At 41.1% G+C, this 16,306-nt stretch overlaps 2 protein-coding genes across 3 annotated transcripts in view; both read left to right on the top strand.

Annotated features, from left to right (window-relative positions):
• The window catches only part of LOC143036371 (uncharacterized), a 180,563-nt gene that overhangs the window by 22,787 nt on the left and 141,470 nt on the right, over window positions 1–16,306 (top strand). The gene's annotated exons all lie outside the window — the stretch shown is intronic.
• The window catches only part of LOC143036372 (calcium release-activated calcium channel protein 1-like), a 41,717-nt gene that overhangs the window by 19,320 nt on the left and 6,091 nt on the right, over window positions 1–16,306 (top strand). The window contains exons 4-5 of the mRNA XM_076203629.1: window positions 9,671–9,930; window positions 13,460–13,800. Of these exons, the coding sequence (XP_076059744.1) occupies window positions 9,671–9,930; window positions 13,460–13,760 (561 nt within the window). The 3' untranslated portion in view covers window positions 13,761–13,800. The remainder of the gene's footprint in view (window positions 1–9,670; window positions 9,931–13,459; window positions 13,801–16,306) is intronic.

Genomic DNA, 16,306 nt, shown 5'->3' with positions numbered 1-16,306 from the left:
GAGAAGAGAGTATCTGTGCGTAATAAAGGTCTTTGGGTGTAGTTTTAATGTTTCTTGGTGTGTGTGGGTGTTCTGCTATGTAGTGTAGCGGGTGTGATGTGTTTGTGGTGGCTGCAGCAAGTGTTTGTGTGCCTCTCATGTCGAGGTGGTCCTTGACTTTGAGGACTTTTGTTTCATGGTGTAAATAGTCTGTAGGTGTTGTATTTGTGCAGCGTGTAATTGTTTTTAGGGCTTTGTTTTGTATGATTTGAAGGGTGTTGTGGTGTGTCTCACTGAGATTAGGAGCCCATGCAGGACTCGCATAATTCATCACTGAGCGTATGCATTGTTTGTATATTGTTATATTAGTTTCTTTGTTTTGTCCAAATGTTGTTCCAGTGATTGACTTAAGTGCGTTAAGTCTAGGTGTGCATTTGTTTTTTATGTTTGTGAGGTGTTGTTTGAAGGACATGGATGTATCATATGTTACACCAAGAATTTTCGGTGTGTTTGTGTGTGGTATTAGAGTGTTGTTGATGTAGAGATGAGGTATGTATTTGTGTTCTTTTGGCAAGGGAGTTGGGAGATAGGGTTGATGAAAGAGTATTAGGATGGTTTGGACACATGGAAAGAATGAGTGAAGAAAGACTAGTAAAAGAGGTATGGGAGGCAGATGTGGAGGGAGTGAACATGAGGGGGCAACCTAAGATGAGATGGATGGATGGGGTGAAGGGGGCTTTGGGGAAGAGGGGAATGTCTGTTCAGGAAGAACAGGAGAGGACAGAAGATAGGGGTGAATGGAGAATGGTTGTATATGGATGATGTTGCGACACTGCTTCTGACCCAGGGCAGTGGACAAGATGCAGGGATGACCTGTCATCCAGGAGGTGCCAAGATGAGAGGGAGGGTAGAGTGGAGTGGAGTGTATTAGGATTGGAATGGGTGGGAATGGTTTCTATGCCTTTGTGTTTTGGCTACCTCCCTTGTAAGGGGGAAGAAGCCATTGGTATTTGTGTGTATGTATGTAGTTTGAGCTCAAGTAGTATGTGGTCACTCTTCCCAATTGGTGTCTTGTATTCCATTTTATCCACAATTTCAGGCTCTGATGTAAATATTAAGTCTAGTCTCGACAGTTCTTCATTATTTCTATACTTGGTATTCTCTTTTACCCATTGAGTCATTGTGTATTCAGTGGTCATGTCCGGTAGTATATTTCCCCACCTTAGTAGTATATTTCCTCCACCTTTCACTGTCATCTCCCAACATATTTCTTTATAGTTAATGTTACCCATAATTACTAAGTTTCCTCCTTTCAGTTTTTCCTCTCTATTTTTAATCCAGTGCCCAACACTATTTGGTGGTAGTGGACCTTTTAATTTCTTCTCTACAATTCTAATTATATCTGGTTTTTCTTCCCCCAGATAATTGTTTAATTCATTTAATCCTGAAATCATGCCATCTATGTTGGTATATGTTACTTTTAGTTGTTTTTTTTATTCCTCCTCGTTTTCTGTTTCCTTTTTTTTTTTTTTTTTTTTTTTTTTTTTTTTTTTTGTACCATTTTCTTAGCCTCAAGTCCAACACACTCAAAAAACTTGTTCTTTTCGGTCTCTGTTCTCCTCTTGTTTTTCATTAGCTTCATTTTTTAGTGTCTTGTCTCCCTCTTTTTCCTCATCACTCATTTCCTTTTTAATCCATATATTATTGTAGTTTTCACCTTTTGCCAACTTTGCTGTTTTTGTTAATACTTCTTCCACCATCATTTGAGACCTTAGTTTAATTTTCAGGGATCTATTTCTTTTGTTAGGGAAAGGTAGGGGATATTCTGTTGTACGTTAAAAGCAATGTCCATGCCTATATTTACCTAGTTGTATTTTATGGGAAGAGAGCTATGCTCTTAGTGACCCGCTTTTGTATCTTTCAGCATCCAGTTTGACCTTAAATTCTTGTATAGTTTTTACTCTTGTTTCCTCATTCAATTTGTTCCAGATATCCACTCTGTGTGGCAAGCTATTCTTTTTTAGATCTCTTATGTAACTATCCTTTTTATTTTTTTTCATGTCCTCTTGTTTTTCTTTTATGCCACTTTAGTAAATCATCTCTGTTAAGGACTTTCATCCTTTTCATAATTCTGTAGATGGTTAGTAGACCTCCTCTTTCTCTTCTTTGTTCTAGGGTTGGTAGTTTGAGTTTGTCCAATCTTTGTTCGTAGTCAGTTTGGAGAGCATTGTTGCCATCTTTGTCATTGCTCTTTGAATTCTTTCTAATTTCTTTGTTCTTTTTAGTACTGGGTGTCCATAGTTGTTGTTGTTGTCGTTCCCTAGACTGTCTGTCCGAGCAGTCCCGTCTCCCCAAGGAAGGCCACAGCCGAGACTGGGTTTTCCCACAAATCCTTTATAGAGTGTATGTTGTGTTGTTTGCGTGCATGATTGTGTATAATGCAGTCTTCCATTATGTGTTGTATGGTATGGGGTGAAGTGTTACATCCTGGGCAGCTGTTCACAACACGGTCGTCCAGCCTCCTCTGGTAGCTTAGAAGTGCTGGGTGGTGACCGCATCGCAGTCTGGCCAAGTGGACTCTGTCCTTACGTGGGAGAGAGGATTCAGAAGGGTGGATATCAGGGGGTCTGGCATGCAGCAGTGTGTTGTCTTTCAGTGTGTTAATGGAGCGGTGAGTGATATGATTATGAATATGTTTCCGGAGGCTGGTATTTGGTGGTTGTGGAGGAAGAGAAGAGAGTATCTTTGTGTAATAAAGGTCTTTGGGTGTAGTTTTAATGTTTCTTGGTGTGTGTGGGTGTTCTGCTATGTAGTGTAACGGGTGTGATGTGTTTGTGGTGGCTGCAGCAAGTGTTTGTGTGCCTCTCATGTCGAGGTGTTCCTTGACTTTGAGGACTTTTGTTTCATGGTGTAAATGGTCTGTAGGTGATGTATTTGTGCAGCCTGTAATTGTTTTTAGGGCTTTGTTTTGTATGATTTGAAGAGTGTTGTGGTGTGTCTCACTGAGATTAGGAGCCCATGCAGGACTCGCATAATTCATCACTGAGCGTATACATTGTTTGTATATTGTTATATTAGTTTCTTTGTTTTGTCCAAATGTTGTTCCAGTGATTGACTTAAGTGCGTTAAGTCTAGGTGTGCATTTGTTTTTTATGTTTGTGAGGTGTTGTTTGAAAGACATGGATGTATCGTATGTTACACCAAGAATTTTCGGTGTGTTTGTGTGTGGTATTAGAGTGTTGTTGATGTAGAGATGAGGTATGTATTTGTGTTCTTTTGTCCAGTTGGTGAGAAGTGTTGCTGTAGATTTGGTTGGAGCTATTTTGAGTCTGTTTGTGATGAACCATGTGTTGAGTGTGTCAAGGTAAGGCTGGATTATTTCTGCAGCTTTGTCTGTGTTACGATGTGTGCATGTGATTGTTATGTCGTCTGCGTAAGAAGAGATTTGTATTTCTGAGGTGTCTGGCGTGGGTAAGTCATGCATGTATAGATTAAATAATGTGGGGGATAGAACTGAGCCCTGCGGTACTCCGTTCTTAATGTTTCTGATGTGCGATGATTGGCCATTATATGACACATGAGCATTCCTGCCTGCCAGATAATTGGCCAGCCATCTTTTGGTGTTATTGTGCATGTCTGTGTTATATATTTTATTTGTTAGGTTGTGGCGGGGGATAGCATCAAAAGCTTTACTAATGTCCAATGTTATAAGAAGTGTTCTGTGGTGGGGCCTATCTGAATTGATGCCATCAAAAATTCTTTGTGTGAGGTTTGTCAGAAGAGTGTTTGTGGAGTGTAGTGGCCTAAAACCGTGTTGTGAGTCAGCAAGGGGAATATATGGTGTGACAAGTTTAAGTATTAGGCGTTCAATGACTTTAGAGGGGGTGCAGAGAAGTGTGATTGGGCGGTGCGATGATGGGATTGTTGGGTCTTTGTTCGGTTTTGGGATGGTGATTATTTTACCATGCTTCCAGATGTCGGGTATAGTGTTGTGTGAATAGCTGTAGTTTGCAATGTTTGTGAGTGCGTGTATACCTTGTGGTCCAATGTGTTTTAGGTGGATGTTGCTTATGTTATCAGGGCCACAGGCAGATGAGTGCTTGAGACTATGCATTATGAGTTTTGTCTGACTGTCTATGAAGGGTGTATAGTCTGAGTCTGTGGGAAAGTCTTTCTTACGTCGAATGGTGCGTCGGTCGTCAGGGTGAGATGTAAGATGGCTCGTCTGTGCAAAATGACGTATGAGTGCGTTTGCTTGTTGTCTGTTTGAGGGTAGATTATCTGTTGTTGTGATTATTGCTGCGTGAGAGCGTGTAGTGTTAGTGTTGGATAGTGTGATGCTGTTGAGTGTTTTGTACAATTTGCTGGTGTTTGTTTTGTGATCAAGTGTATTGATAAAGTTTTGCCAATTTTGTGTTTTTTGTTCATGTATTTTATTGGCAATCACAGTGTTTAGTGTTTGTATTTGGTCTGCTATGTTTTGAGGGATAGGTGTGGGGGTATCGTGTTTAAGTGTGTCACGTTGTCTGATGAGGCCTTGGATTTCTGGTGTGAAGTTGGGGTCCTGGAGCTGCAACGTCTACGTCGTGGGACCACCCCCCAACCCCAAAAGTTGGGGGCCAATCAGCAGCAACTACCCCTGGCCATCAGCTCTACGCAGATGTCCATAGTTGTTGCAGCATACTCCAATCTTGGTCTTATTAATGTAACTAATATTTTCTTTACCATTTCTTCATCCAGGAAGTCAAAGGCCACTTACATTGATCTTAGTAAATTGAAAGTTTCTCTATTTTGTTGATATGTTTGTCTGGTACTATGTCATTGCTGATAGATACTCCTAGGTCCCTTTCTGAGTTGACTTTTAACTAACTATGTACCAATTTTATATTGTTCTGATATTCTATTTTTACTTTTCCCAAATTCCATTATACTACATTTCTTGATGTTTTAGAGAAAGTGAAACAGGATGCATATGATAGTTTGTGGGTAGAATTAACCCAAACAAATGCAAAAAATGAACGTAGGTGTAATACATAGCCAAAGACATTATCATTAGCAGACAACAAATTGTTGTTTCAAGAACTGTCTAGTTTCTGCAACCGGGACTTATTGGTAATGGGTGATTTCAATTTTACTGACATTGATTGGATGGCCCTTGAACATGGCCATAGAGGTAGTCACTTGATAGATTTTCTTGGTGACAGTTACTTAGTTCAGCATGTAAAAGAGCCCACAAGACATGGAAATTTACTCAATCTGTTGATCACTAGCCGTGAAAGCACGATAACCGATGTGGAAGTTGGTGAAACTATTGCAAGTAGTGATCACAACTTAGATTCAAACTACTAAAAAAAATTTAGAATAGAGACTTGTGTATCTAAAATATCCAATTTCAGCAAAGCTCAGTTCATAGGACTACATCAGGAGCTTCAGCTTACAAATTAGCTCAGTTCATAGGACTACATCAGGAGCTTCAGCTTACAGATTAGCTCAGTTCATAGGACTACATCAGGAGCTTCAGCTTACAGATTGGGAGGCAAAAATAAGTGAAAGACTAGGTCAGATGTGGGAAATATTTCAAAATACACTTACTAAAATGATTCATACATCCTGTTTAAGGACAGATGCCCCCCAAATCAGGCTCACCCAAAATGCCTTGACAAAGAATTCTTCTCATATCTGTCTTACCACAAAATTTTGACCACCCATTCTGTTTATGTTACTGGCTAGTAAAAGTAGGAGGGTGGTAGTTGCTTGTTGTCAGCTCACCATATGTGAGTTTATAGAGATCTTGGACCCAGTTCAAGGACTGAGTGCCCTCCCCTTCAAATAGAGGGGATGGCGATGATGGGATTAATCCCTTCAATATGAATCATATTCTCGTGCACAGCATTGGATGCCTAATGTATGATGATTTGATGATACAACATAATACTTGTGTTATAAAATGTAAAGTCATTACTGATTTACTTGTTCACATTAATTATACATACATATACCAAGGCCTTTTCCCCCTTACAAGGGAGGTAGCCAAAAAGAAAAAGGCATAAAACCATTCCCACCCATTCCATCCCTAAATACACTCCGCCCCCCTCCACCCTTCCTCTTACTTTAATTTGGGGGTCACTCAGCTTTTGATGCTATCCCCCGCCACAACCTAACAAATAAAATATATAACACAGACATGCACAATAACACCAAAAGATGGCTGGCCAATTATCTGGCAGGTAGGAATGCTTACGTGTCATATAATGGCCAATCATTGCACATCAGAAACATTAAGAATGGAGTACCACAGGGCTCAGTTCTATCCCCCACACTATTTAATCTATACATGCATGACTTACCCACACCAGACAACTCAGAAATACAAATCTCTTCCTACGCAGACGACATAACAATCACGTGCACACATCGTAACACAGACAAAGCTGCAGAAATAATCCAGCCATACCTTGATACACTCAACACATGGTTCATCACAAACAGACTCAAAATAGCTCCAACCAAATCTACAGCAACACTTCTCACCAACTGGACAATAGAACACAAATACATACCTCATCTCTACATCAACAACACTCTAATACCACACACAAACACACCGAAAATTCTTGGTATAAAATACGATACATCCATGTCTTTCAAACAACACATCACAAACATAAAAAACAAGTGCACACTTAGACTTAACGCACTTAAGTCAATCTCTGGAACGACATTTGGACAAAACAAAGAAACTAATATAACAATATACAAACAATGCATACGCTCAGTGTTGAATTATGCGAGTTCTGCATGGGCTCCTAATCTCAGTGAGACACACCACAACACCCTTCAAATCATACAAAACAAAGCCCTAAAAACAATTACACGCTGCACAAATACAACACCAACAGACCATTTACACCATGAAACAAAAGTCCTCAAAGTCAAAGACCACCTCGACATGAGAGGCACACAAACACTTGCTGCAGCCACCACAAACACATCACACCTGCTACACTACATAGCAGAACACCCACACACACCAAGAAACATTAAAACAACACCCAAAGACCTTTATTACGCACAAATACTCTCTTCTCTTCCTCCACAACCACCAAATACCAGCCTCCGGAAACATATTCATAATCATATCACTCACCGCTCCATTAACACACTGAAAGACAACACACTGCTGCATGCCAGACCCCCTGATATCCACCCTTCTGAATCCTCTCTCCCCCGAAAGGACAGAGTCCACTTGGCCAGACTGCGATGCGGCCACCACCCAGCACTTCTAAGCTACCAGAAGAGGTTGGATGACCGCATTGTGAACAGCTGCCCAGGATGTAACACTTCACCCCATACCATACAACACATAATGGAAGACTGCATTATACACAATCATGCACGCAAACAACACAACATACACTCTATAAAGGATTTGTGGGAAAACCCAGTTTCGGCTGTAGCATTCCTTTGGGAGACGGGACTGCTCGGACAGACAGTCTAGGGAACGACGACAACAACAACAACAACAAAATGTAAATAATCAGGATGCTGATGCCAGCGTTCTGGTATACCCACCCATGCCTCATGATGCCTATGTAGGCATCATTGTACTCGTATGGAACAGGTTAAAGATGGGTAGCAGTGAAATAAATTCTCTGATGACCATTTCAAAGGACCAACACATGCGAATACAACTGTTGGTATTAAAGAAATTGTTCCCAAGTTCTGTCTATACACCAAGGGCTTTCCCCCTTATAAGGGAGGTAGCCAAATCAAAAGGCAAGTACCCACTCTCACCCATTCCACTCACGTCCACCACCCTTTCCTTTCATTTTAGCTCCTCACGAGTAATGGGTCATCCCTGTAACCCACCCACTGCCCTGGGTGAGAAGCAATGCAGCAAGACATAGCACACCCATAGCAAGACCGCCTCACTCCCTCTCTATCCCCACATGCAGAAAAAAGAGAAAATGGGGAGAAATGACTTCAGGCTGCATCAAAATATCATTCATACATAACCGCTCCCTTACTTGCATTACAGTATCGTCTATACACAGCCATTCTCCACTCATCCCAATCTCCTGCCTTCTCCCTTCCTTACTCAACAGACATTTCCCTCTTGCTCAGTGTCCCTTTCACCCCATCCATCCATCTCATCCTCAATTGTCCCCTCAAGTTCATTCCTTCCACCTCTGCCTTCCACATGTCTTTTACTAATCTTTCTTCACTCATTCTCTCCATGTGTCCAAATCATCCCAGTATTCTTTCATCAGTCCTATCTTCCATCTCCTTTTCCACCCCAGCTCTCCTCCTCACCTTGTTTCTTACTCTATACAACCTTGTTACCTCTTCCATACTTCTCAGACATTTCATCTCAAACTTTTCTTCTCTGCCTCTCTTAGATTCTAGGTATCTGCCCCATACAGTGCTGGCTGTATGGGGCAATTACCCCTTCATATAGCCTTTGCATCCATTCCCAAATGCCTATATCTCATGACGCTTTTTAATCCCCTGAAGCTTTTACTTGCTTCTCTGTCTACAATTTACTTCCACCTCTGCTCCTCCTTTTCCTGCTACATGTAACCCCAAATCTGTAAAGTTATCCACTTCCTCCAGGCTCTCTCCTTTAAGACTCACTTCCAACTTAATGCCCTCCTCTCCCCTTGTACATCTCATCACCTTACTTTTACCCACATTTATCTTCAACTTTCTCCTATTGCATACCCTGTTACTCCTTTTATCTCTCTGACCCTGCCAAAAGTGCAGTGTCATCAGCAAACAACAACTGGCTCACCTCCTACTTTTCTCCATTTTCTTGAACCATCTCCAGTCCCCTGCCCATTACCCTTACCTTTATGTCTCACACCACCCCATCCATGTACACATTGAACAGCCATGGTGATATGACACATTCGTGTCAGTCCCATCTTTCCCTCAAACCACTCACTCTCATCATTTCTAATTCTAACACAGGCTGTACTACTCCCATAAAAACACTTGGCTACCCTTAACAGTTGCCTGCCCTTACTGAATTGAAAAGATATATAGTTTTGTGCATTGCATAAAGCTTGATACATATGGATATACCTAAAAACCTCTTTTTCCATATAAGGGGCAGGGTTGTCCTAATTATGGCACTCACCCCTCACCCATCCTGCACCAGTCCAACACCCATTTGCTTTCTTTTCTATCTTTCCTCCTTGATGAGAAGTCATCCCTCTCCCCTTCCCACCGTTTGGGTCTGAAGAAATATAGCAAGACGCAGTACCTCCACAGCAGAGCCCTACAGCTGAAGCTGGTTTATCCACTTCGTTATATGTCAATCCTCCACCCTCATCCACTTAGGAAATTACAGAGCAGACAAGAAGAAATTCCATGAGGCAGCAGCAATTTCTCTTCCATTCACAACCACTCACTCATGTCTATCTCTTGCCCTCTCTCTTCCCTGCTTGACTGACATTCCCCTTGTACCCTTGGCCTCCTTCAGTCCATCTATTCATTCATCTGATTCTTGGTCTTCCCCTTAATCAATCGTTGCCTTGAGTCTCAGAGTGGAAAACCAGCAAAACACCATTCCTTCATTCCCTACTGAATGAAATTCCCTAGAATTAGCCAGAGTAAAATCTGCAAAAGGTCTCATCATAGTGAAGGGTTTATAATAATTGGAACCTGCTAACCAGACTTCTCTTTACAGGTTGCCATGGTAGAAGTACAGCTGATGAAGCGATGTGAGGTACCTGGACAACAGGAGTGTTCTAAAGTTCCAGATGGCTTACTTGTGGCCTTTAGTATTTGTACCACACTCTTAGTAGCTGTACATCTTCTCGCACTCATGATTTCCACCTGTGTTCTACCTCATGTAGAAGCTGTGGCAAACATGATCCATGTTGATTCCATGGCCAATCTCCATGCAGGTCACCAGATTACAGAGTCTCCACATCAAAAGATGCAGTTGTAAGTATGGATTAGAGTGCTAAAAATGAAATGTCTGTAGATTGATTGAACTAATTAATTCTGTAGTGCCTGGGAGTTTCTCTAAGTTGAATATAATTACCTGATATAAGATGAAACAAAATCCTTTAAATGTAACAAATTTATCACAGAGGGCCTTTTGTCCTCGATCCAAGAAGGAGAGTCATTATACAACAGAATTCTATTCTGACTAGTATCATGATTTCATACAGTAATGAGGAACTTCCAATCCTCAAAGGGTTAAAAATAAATCTTGATTAGCTTAATGATGAGAAATTTAAAAGTAAATGAGTAAACATAAAATGATGACATGTACAAAGGGTAAGGGTGGCAGTGAGTTGGAGATTCCTCTTGTCTGTCATGGGATAGAGTATATTTTTATTTATAGTTTGTCGGGGTTGCCGATTTAATGAAGCGGCCTTGCTGTGGATGTGCTGTGTCTGGGGACACTGCTTCTGACCCAGGGCAGTGGACAAGGTGCAGGGATGATCCGTCATCCAGGAGGTGCTAAGATAAGAGGGAGGGTGGAGGGGTGTGGAGTGTGTTCAGGGGTGGAATGGGTGGGAATGATTTTATGCCTTTTCCTTTTTGGCTACCTCCCTTGTAAGGGGGAAAAAGCCTTGGTATATGTATGTATTATTTAGTGTAGTATTATCCTCATGTGGGATATTGGCTGCATGTATATATTTTAGGGTCTATATGGGGTGCTCCTATGGACCAGAGCCACACATCATTTTGTTGTAGAGGAACTCTTTATTCATAGAGAAATGATGATGCTTTATTAAACTGCAACTGTTCCACCTTTTTGCTGTCCCCCCACTCTCTTTATGTCCTGTACCACTTCTCTGAATATTCATTTTCTTATTTTGCTGAACTTTGTGGTGGGGAAAAGAATACTGCCACCAAGTCTTCCCTCTTGAGTTGTAACAGGCAACAAAAATGGGACAGGGATAGGACTAGGCATCCCTCTCCCTGTAGCCCCAAAAGGGACATTCCTAAAAAAAGAAAGCAAAGGCATAAGAGGGTCTGGGAGGAGTTTTCCAACCAGAACCCTAAGGTTTGGGTCTTTTAATGTGCGTGGGTGTGGTACAGATGAGAGTAAAATGGAAGAGATAGGCAGTATGTTTGTGAGAAGAAAGGTGGATGTGTTGGCATTGAGTGAAACTTAAGTTGAAAGGGAGGGGTGAGTTTGAGTTTGGGAATGTAGTTGGAATGATCTCAGGAGTGAAGAGAGGATGAGGGAGAGGAGTGGCTATACTAGTAAGTGAAGAGATAAGTAAATGTATGGTAGAGTGGAAGGAGGTTTCTTCAAAGTTAATGTGGATGAAGGTGAAACTGGGAAGGGAGATGTGGGTTTTTGTAAGTGCATATGGGCCTGGTAGTGAGAAGAGTGTAGAGACAAGGGAGGCTTTTTGGATGGATTTAAATGAGTGCATAGAGGGTTTAGGGAGAAATGTCAATGTAGAAGCATTGGGAGACCTTGATACTAGGGTAGGAAATGAACCAATAGATGGAGTGGTTAGTGTGGAGTTCCAGGAAAAAATCGTTATGGAGTGTTGATGGTGGAGATGTGTCTCAAAAGAGAGCTGATGATAGCAAATACAGTGTTTATGAAGAAAGTCGAGCATAAGTACACATGGGAGAGGGTGGTGAATGGAAGGATGATAAATAGGGCATTATTGGACTATATAGTGGTAACCAAGAGTATGGATAGGAAGAGTTAAGGATGTACAAGTTCTAAGGGGAGAGAGTGGGGGAATATCAGATAATTTTCTGATGGACGATAAATGCCTTGGGGATTAAAAGTGTAATGAGAAATAGACTTTTGGGAATAAATGCTAAGAGGAGATTGTATGAAGGAGGGATTGTGCCGACAGCACTGTATGGGGCAGAAACATGGAACATAAAAGAGGCATTTGAATGTGTTTGATTTGAGGGGCTTGAGAAGTATGATAGGGGTTATTAAGCTGGATAAAGTGAGAAACGAGGAGGTAAGGAGGAGAATGGGAGTGGAAAGGGAGTTGGTAGATATGGTTGATGAAAGAGTATTGGGATGGTTTGGACACGTGGAAAGATTAAGTTAAGAAAGATTAGTAAAAGAGGTGTGGAAGGCAGAGGTGGTAAGGAGTAAACATGAGGGGGTGACCAAGGATGAGATAGATGGATGAAGTAAAATAGGCATTGGGAAAGAGGGGAATGTCTGTTGAGGAAGGATGGGTAGGACAGAATATAGGGGTGAATGGAGAATGGTTGTGTATGGATGATGCTGTGATGCATGAAAGGTGGGTGAGGGAGTATACGTGAAAAATAATTTGATGCAGCCTGAAGGGATTTCTCCCCATCTTCTCTTTTTCTGCATGAGGTGATGGAGAGGGAGGTCACCGATTAAATGAAGCAGCTTTGATGTGGATGTGCTGTGTCTTGTGACACTTCTTCTGACCCAGGGCAATTGTTGAGATGAAGGGATGACCTGTCATCCAGGAGGTGCCAAGATAAGAGGGAGGGAGGGTGGTGAATAGGAGTGGAGTATATGGTGGTGGATTGGGTGGGAGTGGATTTTATGCCTTTGTTTTTTGGCTACCTCCCTTGTAAGGGGGAAAAATCCTTTAGTATATGTATGTATGTGTTTTAGTTTGGTATTCTAGAGAGCTGTTGAATATGGAGAAGGGTGGGGAGGGGTTGATGGTGGCAGTGGGAGGTACTCATATTTTCTTTGAAGCGCACACTTACTTGTAATAGAAAGTGACACCTATAGAGTATGCAGTATACATATGCATACATACATATACATACATATAGAAAAAACTTGAAAAGGAACAGTTTCCCACACAGAGCGATAAATACATGGAACAAATTAGACAACAAAACAGTATGTGCAAACACTATACAAGATTTTAAGATAAAACTTGATGCGGAGAGATACAAAGATGGGTCACCACGAGCATAGCTCCCCTCCTGTATATTACAACTAGGTAAATATACCAAGACTTTTCCCCCTTACAAGGGAGGTAGCTAAAAAGGAAAATGCATAAAATCATTCCCACCCATTCCATCCCTGAATACACTCCACACCCCTCCTCCCTCCCTCTTATCTTAGCACCTCGTGGATGATGGGTCATCCCTGCACCTTGTCCATATGCAGCATTGTTTATTGTATTCACTGCTTAGGAGTTGTGTATGTGTTGTTTATGTGATGATTTGCAATCACTCTTGATAGTACTTATGCCATCATTGCATATGAATATAGTGCTGTGAAGTGAGTTAGTGTGTCATGGTTTATTTACATATATGTATAGTATTTGGTTTGATAAGAATTAGATCATGGCTCACAATTTCGGAAATATCCAGATTTTATAGATTTGGACAAGGTTACATCTTTGATCCACATTTTTGAAGTTTTGCTGTATATAATTGATGATGGATAGGTGTAGGCATAATTTATGAAGTTAATATATATACATATTGTAGATATTAATGTTGTGTTTTAAAGATAGTAAATCTTTTCTTTCAGATACATAGAAACAGCTTGGGCATTCTCAACAGTTGTTGGAATCATCCTCTTTTTACTTGAAATTGGTCTGCTCTGCTGGGTCAAATTCCTTGATTACTCAGAATCTGCTGCATGGGCTTCCTTCATACTTCTAGTCCCAATTGTCATCATCTTCACATTCTTCACTATTCATTTTTACTGGAAGCTTGTAGCTCACAAGTATAAAAATGCTGAACAGAATATTCAGGAACTAGATCAGAGACTACAAGAACTTCAAGATAGACAGACCAATGGAAATCAGGGCACGATACAGCAGGTTTAATTTCAAACATATTCCTGCTGCAGTTGCTCTAAGGAGACAGGTATTGTACCTTTGACTGATTAGTAATAAGTTGATTTTATGTGTATTTCAGGTAGTTGGGAAGTTAGTAAAGAGGGGATTAATGTATTGTGTAGTGGTGCCTAAAAAGGGGATTTGAAGAGTTGTGGATGTAAATATATTCAGAAGAGAGGCAGTGGAATATCTGATCCTTGTCTGGTGGAAGGGAAATTGAGAGTGGAGGTAAAGTGGAGAAAAAATAAAACTGGAGAAATAGAGAAATAGTGAAAGTGAACAAGTTGAATGAGAAGGAGAAAGTATACCAGGTGAAATTGAAAGATAAATGGAATCTAGGGAAAGATAAAGAGGTGGGAGTTGAAGAGTGAATAGATTGTAGGGAGGTGATAAAGTGTGCTGAGGACAGTGCGTAGAATGAAGATGTAAGGAAACAGAAGGCAAAGCAGTGAATGGAGGGATTAACCACTTCCATACGGTGACGCCTACATAGGCGTCATGAGGAGCAAGTGGGTACGCAATGATGCCGATGTCGGCGTCTTGATTATATTTATTGTAGTCGTACCTACGTAACCTCCATTCTCTCTAAACTGGCTTCATCATATTTTCTATGGTTATCAAAATTCACGGGTGAAAGAGAACGAACGATTGAGCACAGACTTTGTTTTTTATAATGCGATTATTATGATGCAAAATCGCACGTCGGGCAGCTGATGCTGCCAGACGTGCGATGTGCCCTGGAGTGAAGAGGTTAAGAGGTTAGGGTAGGTGCTGGCAGGCAGAAAAGAGGTGTGTAAATGAAGAATGATTGTCAAGAAGAAATGAGCAAGCACATACATACATACATATACCAAAGGCTTTTTCTCCCTACACAGGGGGTAGCCAAAAAGAAAAAGGCATTGATACCACTCCCACCCATTTCATTTCCTATATATTCCACTCCCCTCCACCCTTCTCCCTCCCTCTTATCTTGGCACCTCCTGGATGACGGGTGATCCCTGCATCCTGTCCACTGTCCTGGGTCAGAAGCAATGTTGCAAGACACAGCACATCCACAGCAAGGTTATAGCAAATAGCACATAAGTATAGAATAAAGAGGGTGGAAGCAAAAGGCAGGGTGAAAAAGACCAAGAGGAGAGCATATGTAAGGTGCAGTTGGTGTTTGAGAATTTTGAAATGAATAAAAAAAGATGTGGAAGGAATTGGAAAGTATGGGGGTAAGTTGGGTAGAGAGTAGAGGGTGGGAGCAGATGGAGAGATGATAATGGAATTGAAAACTGTGCATGGAAGGTGGGTAAAATATTTCAGTAAGTTCATTGCTTACTGACATTGTTCATTGACACTGCTTCTGACCCAGGGCGGTGGGCAAGGTGCAGGGATGACCCGTCATCCAGGAGGTGCTCAGATGTGAGGAAGGGTGGGAGGGGTGTGGAGTATATTTAGGGATGAAATGGGTGGGAGTGTTTTTATGCCTTTCCTTTTGTGGCTACCTCCCTTGGAAGGGGGAAAAAGCCTTGGTATATGTATGTATGTATGTAAGTTCATTAATGTCGAGGAGGATAGGGAGGATATGACTGTGGCAGATGGGGATGCCAGAAGAATGACTGTGATGGGTGAAAATGATAACAAGGTTATAGCAAATAGCATTAAGAGATAAAAACATATATATATATATATGTAGTAAATATTATTCTTAGTTTATGACAATCTATTCAGTGATGTTGAATATATATATATATAAAACTTAAACCCACTCTCGGAGAAAGATAAGCTGAGATACAGAGTAAAACCGTATATTTCGACCACTGACTGTGGTCCTCTTCAGCAGTTACAATTATAGGGTACATAGACAAGAGGTTATATACAGAGGAGGAAGGGGCATTGGGGGACTCAGTAAGCCTCAGGTCACTTGCCCCGAGTGAGGTCGGACGTTACGTCCTGTAGAGATGAACTTGTCAACCGCCATACTAGTTATAGCATCAGGTGACCATTGACCTTTGGATGTATTATAATTAGGAAACTTTTTTATTAGTGAGGACTCAATAATAAAAAAGTTTCCTAATTATAATACATCCAAAGGTCAATGGTCACCTGATGCTATAACTAGTATGGCGGTTGACAAGTTCATCTCTACAGGACGTAACGTCCGACCTCACTCGGGGCAAGTGACCTGAGGCTTACTGAGTCCCCCAATGCCCCTTCCTCCTCTGTCTATGTACCCTATAATTGTAACTGCTGAAGAGGACCACAGTCAGTGGTCGAAATATACGGTTTTACTCTGTATCTCAGCTTATCTTTCTCCGAGAGTGGGTTTAAGTTTTATTTTATTCGTGTGTTACGACACCTACGTTACTTGAATATATATATATATATAATATGTAATATATATTTATTCTTAGTTTATGACAATCTATTCAGTGATGTTGGAACTTGAAGATGGGTTGAAAGATATTGGGGGTTGACAATTTTACTCAGTTTTGGGGTAGCATTCCTAGTAATGGTTTGAAAATATGTACTAATGATTGAGAATGATG

This window comes from Oratosquilla oratoria, chromosome 20 (assembly GCF_046742065.1).
Source record: "Oratosquilla oratoria isolate Oo_2021 chromosome 20, ASM4674206v1, whole genome shotgun sequence".
NCBI lineage: Eukaryota > Metazoa > Arthropoda > Malacostraca > Stomatopoda > Squillidae > Oratosquilla > Oratosquilla oratoria.
Note: the sequence above shows the minus strand (reverse complement) of the source record. Positions and strands in the feature narration are given on the sequence as shown.